This window comes from Podarcis liolepis (assembly GCF_965112155.1).
Source record: "Podarcis liolepis genome assembly, chromosome: 7".
Taxonomy (NCBI): domain Eukaryota; kingdom Metazoa; phylum Chordata; class Lepidosauria; order Squamata; family Lacertidae; genus Podarcis; species Podarcis liolepis.
In genome coordinates, this window is record NC_139561.1 from 27,190,330 (window position 1) to 27,205,565 (window position 15,236).

A 15,236-nucleotide genomic window follows, 5' to 3' on the forward strand; every position below is an offset into this window, starting at 1 on the left:
CCATGGCCTAATTGCAGCTCTTAACATACTGAAGCGAGGCGAGTGTCTATATAGGAGCAGGTGCTTCAGAAAAGGGGGGGGGGAGATGCAATGCTAGATGCTTTGGCAGTGCTTTGTTAAAAGCTCTCTGATGGCCTCGGGGAGAGGCCGGCTTGCTGTGTCATAAGGCTTTGTCCTCCATCAGCTGATCCAAAGTGGCAGAAAGATCTGGTGTAGTTCTAGAGATGTGGAAACTGCTGAACTACACACACACACACACACCAATTCTTACAGTTCTTTCACTGGAGCAGCAAACCTGCCTCTGATATCACTTCAGGCAAAAATGCAGTGACAAATCAAGTTATTGTTTTTCAAACTATCCACACCACTCCAATCCACTTGGAACTTCTAGTTGTCAGGAAATTGTGGTACTTGACCCAGCCTAGCAATTCAGTAGTGCACCCCCTGTTTCTATCAATTCATGGAACCCATCCCCCCACTTACACTTGTCTTGTAGAATTAATGTGCCCTTCCCTGACAAACGGGATGCACAATTGCATATTATTATTATTATTATTATTATTATTATTATTATTATTATTATTCAAAATGGATAAATACGCAGAAACTATTGAAGTGCCTCTAGACAACTTCACACGATTTCCCAAATCCATGTTATCTACAAAAGCTGGAGTTTGGGGAAGGGGGGTCACAACGATTATGTCGCTTTTTAAACAAATAACCTAAAAGAATCTCCCCTGCTGTTCCATGCGTGAACTGAAGTAGCCCAAATAAAGTGGATATTCCCAGCACATTGTCACAAACCATTCAGTATTCAGAGGGCTTATTGCATGTGGCGGCGGCGCTCCTTATTTATGTATACAACCTCCAAGAGTCTCTATTCTGCGTTATCCTATTTGACAAGGCCCCCTGTTTCCCTATGTAGTTAAAGAGCATAAGAAGCTCTCATTATTAGGAGTTCTTAATTGCATGCAGGAGGAGTCCCCCCCCTCCCTCCTGCCAGTGGAGAAACTCACCATCAACCTGCCTTAGACGGCATAGATTTTGCTCTCACGGAATCAACAGACCCAAGAAAGAGACCATCTGTCCGCGAAGAACAGCCTGTACACAGACAGGAAGACAGACAAAACAAGACAAAGCTGGGTGGCAGGCAGCATGCCCTGGGAAGCTTTGGAAAAGATTTACCTTTCTGGAGCTTGGGCGCATTAGCCTCCAGCCAGCTGAAGAGGCTGGCAAAGTCACAATCGCAAAGCCAAGGGTTGCCCTCCAAGCGGATGGTCCGGAGGTTGGGCAACGCGTCAAAGGTGGCCACATTCAACGTCTGCAAGTTGTTGTCGTTCAGCTCCAGGACCTGGAGCTGCTTCAGGCTCTCAAAAGCGGCCTCATCCACCTCGGCCAGGTTATTGTTCCCCAGGCTCAGCTTGATCAACTTCTCCGCCGACTTGAAGATGCCGGCATCCAGCTGCGTCAAGTTGTTGTAGCTCAGATCCAAGTAGACCAGCTTGCTGGAGCTGCTAAAGGTGCCGTCCTGCAGGGTGGCGATGGAGTTGTTCCTGAAGTCCAGGTAGACCAGGTCGCTGTAGAAGATGAAGAAGTCTCCTGGGATCTCCTGGATGTTGTTGTCGGCGATGAGAAGTTTCCGCACGTCCAGCGGGAACGGGCTGGGGACTCGGGGAAGCCCTTGGTCCCGGCAGTCAATGGTGTGGTAGTCCATGCAGCTACAGACGGAGGGGCAGAGGTGCCCCGAGGGTAAGAAGAGCAGACAGAGAAAGAGCAAAGGAGGTAGGCAGCAGAGCGGGGGACATGGCCACATCGTCAGGCACAAGCCAAGTGGGGGGAAGCTCCTGCTGCTAGGAGAACGGCATTTTTCGTCGCCGCCGCTGTTCAGTAGCAGTACCCGTGTGTTGAAGAGACGGAGCGTGCGTGCGTGGCTTGGAAGTGTGTTGTTTTATCCGAGAGATCACATATCGTAGATCAGATAGCAGCAGGCTAAAGAGGAGGCGGGGAAGAGAGAGAAAGAGAGAGACAGAGGGAGACTAGTGGAGAGGGGGGAGGAGGAGATGAACGAGATGATTTGTGCAGGCAGGGGAATGAGAGTACCATCGAACGGAGGGGGGAATGAAAGGCGACCGAGCAAACGGATGAGCCTCTTAAGGGTTCAGCGCTAAAGGAAATGAGGGTTTTGCTGCCAAAAAAAGGCCTTGTCAGCAGCAACAGGGTTTCCAATAAGGGAGCGGATAATAAAAACGAGGCTGGCTGTGTCTGTCATTGAATGTATTTTTGAACACATTGGCTGACGCTGCAAAGGCAGAAGGAGGCAGAGGGCAGGGCTGGACGTGGCGTTATTGCTCCTCAGTGCCTCTTTCTCCATCTCTGTGTGTTGCACATTGAATGTAGGCTCTTGCAGGGGAGTTTTGTTAAGGGCTCCCCTTTGGAAAGGGAAAGCTGCCCCTCCCCACAAAAGCTAATCTCTCTCCCCCCATCAAGAAGGAGATGATGTAGGGCTTAACTTGTGCCTCCGTAAACACCATGCTAGTTCACAGCAAGGCCGCTTTTATGGGGCTGTCCTTGGAGACCCTTCAGAAACCAGTGCAGGAAGTTGTGGCGATGCACCCAGTGAGAGAAGGTCACTGGGAACCACAGTGTCTGCCTATGAGTTGCTGGCAATCACATGTGAGGAGAGCTGCTATCACTCCCAGGTCCTGTTTGCAAGCTCTGACTTGAGACATCCACCTGACCTAATGGGGGAAGAGGGTGCTGGACCAGATGGGCCCGCTTTGGCCTGATCCAGCCCCAACACTCTTCCTGTGCTCATTCATTCTTTCCCTCTTGAGGTCAGCCAAGCTCCCACTTCCATTCAGCTTCGACAGCAGATGGGGGGGGAGTTTGTTTCACTGGCCCCAGGGGAGGTGGAAGGCTATCAAAGTGAATGGAGCAGTTGATAAAATAATGTGCACTCAGCTGGTTTCTACCCACACTGACACACCCCTCTTCACCTCCATCTAGTGAAGAAAGGGGCATTATCAGAGTTCAAGGACACATTCCACCCAGGCTAAAATACCCAAGGAGGATATGGTGGAAGAGTAATGAGGGGCGTTGACTGGGGTGAGTCCCAGGGGCCTGATCGGGGGTGGTATGTCCCATTTCACTGCTCAAAGCAAAGCAGGAAGTGCTGCCTCACTCTGTCCCACAGACCTCCCTGCCACCGTGCCTCCTGCCACCTCCATGCCATATCTCACAAGATCTTGCCAGAAATCAGTGACGATGCCAGTGGCAGAGGTGGTGGGTTGGGTCTTTTGCTGTTTGAGGAAACTGCTTCACCCTGCCTCATGGGTGAGCCGGCCCTTGGCCAGATAGAGAGGCCTAGAAGGCCACATTTAGCCCTGGGTCTGAGGTTCTCTACTCTTACCTTGAAGACCCATTCAGTTTCAGCGGCAAATTGAAACATGCATGATTCACTAGGCCTCCGTGGGTGATGGGAGAAGATCCTTCCTATTTTATTCTCAGATGCAAGAAGTCATTTTGTACTGGGTTTTTTATCCACTAGGTTGTGTACTTGGTATTCTCTGTTGTATATTGTGCTGAAACTCACCCTGCAAACTTTGAGTGAAGGGCAGGATATAAATACTGCAGACAAACCCAGAGGACATTTGCAAAACATGAGTTGACTCTCAACTCCTCTCTCGCTATTTACATACAGTAGTGTTATCTACGTTTCCAAATTGCTCCTCATCTGAACTTTGCCGTGGATTTTGGAGTTCTGAATCACCTTGGGAAGGGTCATAGGCCAGTGGCAGAGAATCTGCTTTGCATGCAAAAGGTTCCCAGTTTCAATCCCTGGCGTCCCCAGGTAGGGCTGGGAGAGAACCCCACCTGGAACCCTGGAAAGCCACTGAATAGAAGTGTGGACAATGCTGAACTGGATGGATCCATGGTCTAACTCAGCATAAGACAGCTTCCTACATTTCTGTGTTAACAGTTGCTCTCCCACTGTTCCCCATGGGAGACAAAGGTCACTCACTCTGGGCCAGCTCAGGACTTCATGGCTGCCCTGTTGATGACCATGGAGCTCCCCCAACATATCATCAAACTAACCCATGTGGCATGCCATTCTCTGGGTCTGGTTATCTCAACCAGGCCAGAAGAGGGTGATCTGAGAGTGGGGGGGGATATTAACATCAGCTGCTTTTTTTCATGGTCAGATCACCTCTTGATGAGATTTAGACTTCCAGTGGCTTTTCCCTTCTGCAGAGTTTGGGAAACCTATTAGGGTGGTCCACCTATGGAGGCTAATGAGTCCAGGTGGCTTTGGGGCATATTCCAGCTAATACAACTCATGTTCCTGTTGAAGCTCTGTTCTAATAGTAGAATACTTGGATGGACTGGGTTGTTGATACAATGACCCCTGAGCGCCCTCTCCCAATTGATAGGGACTGGCTGGCTCCTTGGTGTGCACCAGAGCTAAAGGGGATGAAAGAAGCTTGGAGATGGCTTGAAAGCAAATAGACAAACACTCCAGGTTCCCCTTTCCTGATGCAACAACCTTGCAGAGTGTAAAAGAGAAAAGGAAGCTTGTTTTCTGTCGTACATGGACCAAAGGTCCCATTCTACTTTCCCACCTGGCAAAGGTGTTGGATACAAAAAGATGAGATGTAATTAGTTTCCTGTTGGCTGTTGACATATGGTAGCAGGTAACTTCAGATGCTGCCTAAGTGCGGAGCTAAAGTTTCAAAGGGAATTAAGGTAATGGATAGTCATGGAGGGGGTGCAGCCTGGTTGCTCCACGGAAAAGTAAAACCCAAGATCCACTGATTGCAATACTTTTGCCAGGACAGTAGGTAGCTCTTCACCATTCCCTCCTGAGCAATTTTCTAGGGACCATGTGCCACTGGTGAGCGAGACCAGAGGGAAAGATGGGTGGAGCAAGGACTGAATGTAAATTTCACCTTTACAGATGCTGTGCCACTAAGTTAGCACTGAGATTCAAGTCCTAGACCAGCAAATTAGGACGCCCTGCTGTAAAAAGCAGGCACAATCAATTTTGCCTCCCCCCTAGTGAAGAATTACAAATGTGACAATGAATTGACTGACTACTCCACCTGTAGTTCCAGCTACTCTTTCAGAAATAATCATTTCAGAGTGCCGTTTCCCTCCAGAGCAATTACCTTTTTTCAGGTAGTCTGCAATATTTCTTTGGTCCATTATTTCAATTGTCATTGAGTTTCAGACTCAAAATGGTCTGGCCATTAATAAATTGCTTCAAGTATGCTTTTGAGGTCTACACTTGCCTTGGTTCTGAAAAACAGCTGAGATGAACTTCAAAATATGGACAGCTGTTCATGAGAACAGATTCCTTGAAAGATGCATTTTACTCACACGTTTTTTGAATGTTAAGATTCATGGCAGCAGTCATCCTTATTTTTCTCACCCGCCACTCTGAATGTAAAGATGGGGGAGAACTTTGATTTGGGTCACATTTCGGTGCAAACTTACATATTTCACAACTTCCTGAAATGATGTACCAACAGAAACATAGCTATCCTTTGAAATTCTCAACTCTCCAGTCCAGAAAAGTGTAAAGAAATAATGTATATCAGGGGTAAACGTGCATAGAAATACACAAACTAATGAACATGATGTACAAATATATATATATATATATTATTGGGGAAGTTTCTTGCAAAAATGTGCACATTGCAGGAAATGGGCCATAAAATGATGGCAAATATTCGCGAGGACTTTTTTTTTTAAGGCAAAGTGTTGTGGAAATGTGGAGAACTGAACTAGTTTGGTTTTTTGATATTCTGCTGCACACTTCACTTGAGGTCCTGTTAGTTTGAGAATCAAGGTCAGGAGGAAGAAAAGGTAGAGTATATAAAAGGATCCCGCTGTGCTCAAAGGAAGCTGCTGGGTACCAAAGCTCACTTTCAAACCTCACATTTTAAAGAATGGTATCTGGACAATTCAAGCTCCCCAGATGTCAATAACTTGGTGGACTGGGTTTTAGTTTTAACAGGAAGGAGACGAACAGACACTTGAATCTACAAGTTCTCTCGGCTCTCCTTCAGGATTCCTTGTTAATGGATGGCAAGACTTGTTATTCTATATGCTTGATTATCTTTAATGAAGCTTTCCACCAATTACCCAGAGTGGATGTGAAGCTCACTGGCCTGTAATATTCTGTATTCTCTCGCCCCCACCACTTCCATTCCCATATAACTTTAAAAAATTCATGTTATGTTAGCCACGTCAGAAACGAGTAGCATGTTTTTGCTCTGAGAGCATGCAGTTCTAAGAACATAAGAAGAGCCAAAGGCCAGGGCCAGCCCAATAAATTTTGTCACCTGAGGCAAACCACAAAATGGTGTCTCTTTCTCCCCACCAGGAAAGAAGGTGTGAGTGAAGATCTATATCAGGAGCAAGGGGGAAATAAAGCAAGGAGCAAGGGGGATCTCTTGGCCCCATGGAACTTGCCACCTGAGGCAGTCACCTCACCTTGCTTCATGCGTGGGCCAGCCTTGCCGAAGGCCCATCTGTTCTAACATCCTGTTTTCACAGTGGCCAGTCAGATGAAGACATAGGAAGATTCACAGAGGACCAGGCTATCAACAGCCACTAGTCACTGCAGCTTTGTTCTACCTCCACTGCCAGAGTCATTATGCCTCTGAATACCAGTTGCTGGAAACTGAAGGTGGGCAATATGCTGTTGTGCTTTGGTCCAGCTTGTTGGCTTCCTAGAGGCATCTGGTTAGCCACAGTGAGAACAGGATCGTGGACCTGATGGGCCATTGGCCTGATCCAGCAGGCTCATCTTACCTTCTTGGGCTTGTAGCCAACTAGGTCCAACTAGTGAGTAGACCCACTGAATTTAATGGACCTATGCTAAGCATGTTCAATGGGTCTATTCCGAGTAGGACTAGCATGCGACACAACCATATATAAATCATAGGAGTCCACATGCAGCCCCTAGGAGGAAAGAGCCCCGATGGAAAGAGAAGGTCAAATCATCTCAGGAATGCCCTCTTGAATCCATGAATCCAGGAACATGGAAATCTTGGAATGCAAGGTCCGGGAGTGACCAGAGCTTGGCTGGGGGATATGCTGGGCACATCTAGTGGGGATTCTGTATAGGGCTAGGAAGGGAATCAGCCAGAACATGCAATAAAGGTGGAGAGTGCATTAACATAACTAGAATCTAGAAATTGTAGCCGACTTAGACCTACTCAAAGTAAACTCATTTAAATTAAGGGACCTAAGTTAGTTAGACCCATAAACATCAATGGATCTACTGCAAATAAGACTGGCATGGGATAAAACCCCAGCTGTTCACCAAGTGAACCATTGAATCATAGGATTTTAGGGTTGGAAGGGACAAAATGGATCATCTAGTCTAACCTCCTGCATTGCAGAAATAAAGATGCCAGCTGTCTTGAAAATATGTAAGTCCTAGCTAGGCCAGAAGCAGAAGAATACCTGCCTGCCTGCCTGCCTGCCTGCCTGCCTGCCTGCCTGCCTGGTGGGGGCAGGAGCTATTTTCTGGAACCAGGGATAATAACAGACCTGCTTCAACCTTAATTCTGCAGCCTTGGCCTGTCTTCTCCAACAAAGCTCCAGAGCCCCTGGTCCTAGCCCTCGTGAAGCCAATTCCTATCAGAAGTGCTTTTCTTAAATGTAAACCGTGACATTCATTTGTCCATAGGATGCTGGCTAAAGAGGAAACTGCTGGAAGGACTGATATTGCGGAAGCTCAAAGGGCATTTTTGATGCTCTCCGACAAGCTGCTAACTTTGCAAGAAAGACGACTGTCAGTTCATATGAATCTGCACACAGCATCTCAAAAGGGCACCGGAGGCTTCAAGTCCAGGAAGTGGGTCTAACAGGTAGATCAGGGCGGGCACAGTATTCGCTTCTCCAGCAGATATTGCTCTGACAGATATATTGTCTTTTCCAGATTGCCAGCCCATAGCGCTGTGGTGCTCCTATGAGCGTTCTGGGCTTTTCAGCTTAGGGAAATGACACGTAAGAGGTGACATGAGAGAAGCTTATAAAATTATGCTAGGCAGGGAGAGAGTGGATAGAGAAAGGTTTTCCTCCCTCAATCATAACACTAGAATTTGCGGGCATCCAAGGAAGCTGAATTTTGGAAGTTTCAGAAGGGAGAAAAATAATAGACGTAGTTAAACTACGGAACTTGCTCCTACAGGAAGCAGTGATGGCCACCAACTTAAAGGTAAAGGTACCCCTAACCATTAGGTCCAGTGGCGGATGACTCTGGGGTTGCGGCGCTTATCTCGCTTTACTGGCCAAGGGAGCCGGTGTTTGTCCACAGACAGCTTCCGGGTCATGTGACCAGCATGACTAAGCCGCTTCTGGCGAACCAGAGCAGCACACGGAAACACCGTTTACCTTCCCGCCGGAGCGGTACCTATTTATCTACTTGCACTTTGATGTGCTTTTGAACTGCTAGGTGGGCAGGGGCTGGGACCGAACAATGGGAGCTCACCCCATCACGGGGATTCAAACCACCGACCTTCTGATTGGCAAGCCCTAGGCTCTGTGGTTCAGACCACAGTGCCACCCGCACACCTGGCCACCAACTTAGATGCCTTTAAAAGAGGATTGGACAAATTCGAGGAGAGGGCTGCCAACGGCTGCTAGACATGACGGCTGGGCTCTGCCTCCACAATCAGAGGCAGTGATGCTCCTGAATGACAGCTGCTAGAAACAGCAGCTCTTGCACTCTGGTCCTGCTTGTTGGTTTCCCACAGACCTCTGGTTTGCCACTGTGAGAAGAGGATGCTAGGCTAGATGGGCCATTGGCCTCATCCAGCAGAGGGCTCTTCTGGTGTCTTTATAACAGCCAGGATCCCCCTACATTCCAACTCACTGCCATCACTTAGATCCAGACGCAGATTGCCATGCTGCTATCTTACCTGGCTGGTGGGTCATTGATACTTCCCAGGAGGGAAGGAAAGGTGACAGAGATGCAAATGCACCAGGAGGAACATTGGGCAGGTTCTGCCACCACACTTGCACCACACCGCCCTCACTGCTAATTTGCCCCTCCCAATAAGCGACAACGACTCATCTTGCTGGGAAGCTTGCGGAGAGACTCCCTTCCACCCAGTGAGTCGCTTCTGCTCAGATCCGTGGGTGGAAATTTGTGGATGGTGCCCAGGGCCAGATTTAGGTTTGATGAGGCCCTAAGCTACTGAAGGTAAAGGGGCCCTTTATATGTCCAGCTGTCCTTTGTCAACAACAAATTGTCACTGTTTTTTGTGTTGAATATATGCTATATGGTAATTTATGGACCTAATAGATATCTACAGGATGCGAGTGGCGCTGTGGTCTAAACCACTGAGCTTAGGACTTGCCGATCAGAAGGTCGGCGGTTTGAATCCCTGTGACGGGGTGAGCTCCCGTTGCTCAGTCCCTACTTCTGCCAACCTAGCAGTTCAAAAGCACCTCAAAGTGCAAGTAGATAAATAGGTACCGCTCTGGCGGGAAGGCAAACTGCGTTTCCATTCGCTGCTCTAGTTTCACCAGAAGTGGCTTAGTCATGCTGGCCACATGACCCGGAAAAACTGTCTGTGGACAAACGTTGGCTCCCTCAGCGAGTAAAGTGAGATGAGTGCCACAACCCGAGAGTCGTTCATGACTGGACTTAACTGCCAGGGGTCCTTTACCTTTATCTAAGGCCATTTTTACATGACAAAATATGTATTTTATCAAAGTAATTTTTGAACTTATATTTTGGAAATGTACATCCAGGGTTTTTTCCTTTAAATTTTTTGGGGGCCCTAAGCTACAGCTTGTTTAGCTTATACGTAAATCCAGCACTGATGGGGCCACAGGCCCCTGCATTAAAAGCATGTTGCCACTTGAGCACATTCCTTTAGTGGTATTCCATCAGCTCTCTTGAATTCTCTTTTGTTAAGACATGAGGCGAGCCCCAGCGTCGTTCCATTTTCCACATTCGTCGAAGCCTTTCCTTTTCTTCCAAGCATTCCTAAACTGGGTTGCAATCCAAACCTTACTTACCTGGGAGTAAGGGTGGGGGAAGAAATTGTTAGCATTTTAAGGAGAAGCTACCTAATTTGCACTTCTCAAAGCAATACATGGGCTGAAACATAGCCATCCTACAACATTCACACTCCTCCGAACTTTGCAATGCAGTTCTCCAACCAAAATAATGTGCACAAAAAATACATATATTAAGAGAAAGTGTGCATAATGATGAATTAACCAGTGAAAAAGCATTAGAAGATGCACTATATTAAGGAAAAATATTTGCAAAAAATGTATGTATTAGTCAATGATTCATGCACAAATGGTTTTATTGGGAGAAATTTGCACTAAATGTTGATGAGCGTTCATGAGGATTAAAAAACAAATAAACAGAAAATAGCTGCAGAAATGTAGAGAACGGATTTTAGGCTGGCAAACAGAGGAACTGAGAAAAGCCAAAATTGACAGATATGCCCATCCCTATCTGAGATTAAGGCCTATTGCATTCAATGAGACTTACTTCCGAGAATATGGGTTGTATTACAGCTTTAGTCCGTTTTATTTTTGCAGGTTTCAATTCCTGATGGATTTTTAATGTTTTAATACCGTTCTGAGGATCAGTATTAGAGCGGTTTATAAATCCTTATGTAAAAATAAGCAAATTTGTGACATAACACTGCATCAAACCACCCAAAAAGGGTAGCTGGGCACTCTGGATTGGATTAAATTATCAGCACTGGAATCTCTGAATAGTCTGTCTGAACTGGTGTGATGACCCATTTACTTTCCCAGCTCTATTGTAAAACAGAGCTCTGTCGTAAACAGATAGATGCAAAGGGAGAGAATGCTTGAAGCTGAGAGTCGTGTTGCCTAATTAGGTGAATGGTGCACTAATTGTTGGGGTTGCGAGTTGCTGTTGGGTGTGGGCGAGCACACACATTCTGCCCAGGTGATTACACTTCAGCTAAAACCCAGGGGAAGATGTGATGAGGTAACTCCTCCGAAGGAGCTTCTGTTGGCAGAGTAGCAGAATTGCAGCTAGGAAGCCACATCATGTGCAATACTTCCCCTTTCCTTGAAATTAAAACAATGTCCAAACATTTTTTAAAATATTCAAAAGCTTGAAGAACATATAGCTAAAGAAAAATATATGCAGAGTTTTTGCATTTGCGTGCTTCTCCAAGCATGGCCTTGGTTTTTCTTAGTTGAAGATTACAGTTTCTTCCTTAAACATTCAAACAAACTGCATCTTTCTCTCTTTCCGGTACTTGCATCCAGCCTTCTCCACATGCAGCCAGGCCATGAAGTTCCTTCTTGAAGGTTTCTACTTGCTCCTTCCAGCAGATTACTGCTTATTGCTTCTTTGGGAGAACATCAAATTCTGTACCTCTTTCTGTCACATACACTCACACAGAAACATTAGAACTCCTCTCCTCTATTGTATTGAGAGTGAGAGAGTTATCTAACATTGTCTCTTCAGTGTTCATGGAGATGCAGCCATTAAAAGTCCCTCACACACAAAACAAAATGGAGGATGCAATAAGATGCCTCCCATGTGACCAGAGTTAACCTATCACACGAGAGTTCCTGGGGAACATTCCAGAATCAAACACACAGTAATATATTCAAGCAACCCCAATTTCAGCAAATGAAATTATGGCTTCTTCCCACCCTTCAAAGTTCAGGAAGTGCAGGCAACTGAAGAGGCTGCACAGAGTCGGAGGAGTATTTAACAAAAAAAGAGAAAAGGACAGAGTGCCAAGTGGTGTAGTGGTTAAGAGCGGTAGCCATGTAATCTGGGAAACCGGGTTCGCGTCTCCGCTCCTCCACATGCAGCTGCTGGGTGACCTTGGGCCAGTCACACTTCTGTGAAGTCTCTCAGCCCCACTCACCTCACAGAGTGTTTGTTGTGGGGGAGGAAGGGAAAGGAGAATGTTAGCCGCTTTGAGACTCCTGAAAGGGAGTGAAAGGCGGGATATCAAATCCAAACTCTTCTTCTTCTTCTTCAAGTCTAGCATCATTCTAGAGAAATTCTAAAGCACCCTGAAAAGGAGGCTTTTTAAAAAATTTAATTTGGACATTTCTTTTGCAGGAAGAGAAAACCTATGGGAAATGGGAGGACAGATTTCAGCACTGCACAAGTCCTTATCCAGTCAACACTAGATGTCAAATTGATGTTTCTTTGTGGAAATGGACCACTTGCTTCCGCCCTCCCCTCTCCCTTCTGCTGCCCCTGAAGGAATTATTTGTGGGTTAGTTTGCTTGTTTTTGACAGAGAGGCCCATACAAATCGATTCATTAATTCAGTTACAGCTCTCTGGGTTAGCCTGAAATTGATATACTGCCCTGGACTTAGCATGCTGTGCTAATCGATCAAGCAAGTTCAACGTGAGGCAACTGTTACTGCTCAGAATGGGTTTCTCTGGCGTGTCAACGTGTAGCATCCTATCCCCACCCCAAATACCCCCCAGGACTAGAATGCAGCCTATTTATGACTTGATGTTTTTTGACATTTCACTTGCCTTGCTAATAAGATGGGTGAGATGTCAGGACGGATTAAATCAGTGTGCACAGCAAATCCCCAAAGGCCAATACTGGGAGAATTGAATGTGGTTTATCTCTCTCTCTCTCTCTCTCTCTCGTGTGTGTGTGTGTTTTAAAATAAAACAGAATTCGCTACCCAAATCTAACAGCTTGCAATCACAGCGTTTTGAAAGGCTTGGAGAAATCATGCAGTCTGGAAAGAGGCTCTGCTTTTGTGCAAAACGAAAACCCCGTGTCTCAGTAGAAATCCATTTGGATCTTTGCTTCGGAGAAAGAAAAGCCACTCAGGTGCCAGAGGAAAGAGAGGGAGTGGCCAATCGTCAGCCTCCTCAAGCTCCTGACGCGATCCAAAGGCTGTAGCTCAGTGGCAGAGGACCTGCTTTTTATGTCCACAGGTTCGATCCCCACCGTCTCCAGGTAGGGAGGGGAAAGTCTCCTGTGTGGAAACCCCTGAGAGCTACTGCCAACCTGTGCAGATGACAGGTGGGGAACCTCAGGCCTGGGGTCTGAATGTGGCCCTCGTGTTTCTATGTCTGGCCCTTGGGCCACATGAACACTGGCTTTGCCTCGCACCACCTTGAGGTGTGTTGGCTGCAATGTGTCCTTGAACATTAGGCCAATATTCGGTCATCATTATCCAACTCTGCCTAAATGTACTAAGTATATGAACGCCTTCTTTCACTCTTAAGTAACTTTTACACAGTTGCCATTTTCTTACATTTTCACTTCCTATTCTGTAATGAGTGAGATATTATTATTATTATTATTATTATTATTATTATTATTATTATTATTATTACTATTACTATTACAGTGGTACCTCGGGTTACATATGCTTCAGGTTAAATACGCTTCAGGTTACAGATTCCGCTAACCCAGAAATAGTACCTTGGGTTAAGAACTTTGCTTCAGCATGAGAACAGAAATTGTGCTCTGGCGGCGCGGCAGCAGTGGGAGACCCCATTAGCTAAAGTGGTGCTTCAGGTTAAGAACAGTTTCAGGTTAAGAACGGACCTCCAGAATGAATTAAGTACTTAACCCAAGGTACCACTGTATTATTATGCCTTTTCCCAATATCTAGCCTCATTGTGCTGATGGAAATTGTAATCCAACAACATTTTGATGCCACCCGGCTGTGGAAGTGTGATCTTGTGTTATATAAACTTGCTGCAACAGCGGTTTGTTAACTCTACTTTTGCAGGTCCTTTTTCTTTGTGAATTGGTTAATAATGGAAATTAGTCACAAGCTAGATCTAAGTGTACTTCTTATTATTACATTTAATAATCACCTTCTAAACCACCATCTCAAGGCAATTTACACATAAGATCATTAAAACAGTTAAAACCACAAAAACAACAAACACCTGTGAAACAAGGCTAAAAGCCTAAAAACATTCCTTCTTTGCAACCAAAATCATTTTGCTTTGTTATGGAGCCACCATAAATGGACAAAGCTTCCAGTCACTGTTCCACATTTTCCAGCACTGACTTGGTCAAAATTCCAGGAGCAGAGGAGGGATAAAAAGGCATTGACTCATCACCACCATTTTTGCAGTACCAAACCCCTCAGAGTCTGGGGCAGCTGCTTCTTGTTTCCTTAGTCTCAGACTGCAGTTTGTCTTCTTGACAGACCAGACCTCAGCACAGCGGGAAGAAGATAAACCCCACCCCACCACGTCCTTTAACCTATCTTGTGGTGCTCCAAGTTTTGCTAGACCACATCTGCTGCCAACATCTTTGACATCTGGCCATGTTGGCTGGGTCTGATGGGAATAGCAATCTAACAGAAGGGGAATGGGCACCAGGTTCCTTATCCTTGTTTTTTACTTCCTTCAAGAGGCATCCTTAGGTTTCTCCTCCTCTCTCTTCCCTGGGATTCCCTTCAAAGCTTATTATAAGCCTTGAGGAGGTGTCTAGAGTAAGGTTACCAGACGTCCCCATTTCCTGGGGACAGTTCCCGGATTTACAAATCAGTCCCCTGACAAAATCCATCTACAGTGGTACCTCGGGTTACAGACGCTTCAGGTTACAGACTCCGCAAACCCAGAAATAGTACCTCGGGTTAAGAACTTTGCTTCAGGATGAGAACAGAAATTGTGTGGCAGCGGTGCGGCGGCAGCGGGAGGCCCCATTAGCTAAAGTGGTGCCTCAGGTTAAGAACAGTTTCAGGTTAAGAACGGACCTTCAGAACGAATTAAGTTCTTAAACCGAGGTACCACTGTATTTAGTAGGAAGTTGAAAAGTGTTCCCGGATTCATTGAAAAAATATGGTAACCTTAGTCTAGAGGCCTGATGCCAACCTTCAATCCTACTCATACCCACCTGAGCTAATCACTACTCAGGCAGCTCATGAGCAGCGGCGGAGCAAGCTGATTGGGTGCCTGTGGTGGCATGCATGCCCTGCGCCCAGGGGCGGAGCCAGCTGCCCATGGGAGTGGGGCGAGCCACTCGTGGGGTGGGGCAAGCCAGGGCAGGATACTCCACAGGGCCTCCAAGGAGTCTGCCTGCCTCCTCTCACTCAGCCACCCTACAGCTGAAGGGGAGGCGACGGGCGGACCATTTGGTGCAATGCAGAGCCTGTGGTCCCGCGGTGAGTGCCGCCCGGCATTTTGTCACCCCGCTCAGTGGTGACACCCGGGGCGGACCACCCCACCGCACCCCCCTTCCTCCACCCCTGCTCATGA

General features: G+C 46.6%; 1 protein-coding gene across 1 annotated transcript in view; it reads right to left on the reverse strand.

The window, feature by feature from the left end:
* The window catches only part of LRRC38 (leucine rich repeat containing 38), a 33,719-nt gene extending 30,756 nt beyond the window's left edge, over positions 1-2,963 (reverse strand). The window contains exon 1 of the mRNA XM_083513281.1: positions 1,186-2,963. Coding sequence (XP_083369407.1) covers positions 1,186-1,813 — 628 coding nt within the window. The 5' untranslated portion in view covers positions 1,814-2,963. The remainder of the gene's footprint in view (positions 1-1,185) is intronic.
* Between the last annotated feature and the right edge of the window lie 12,273 nt (positions 2,964-15,236).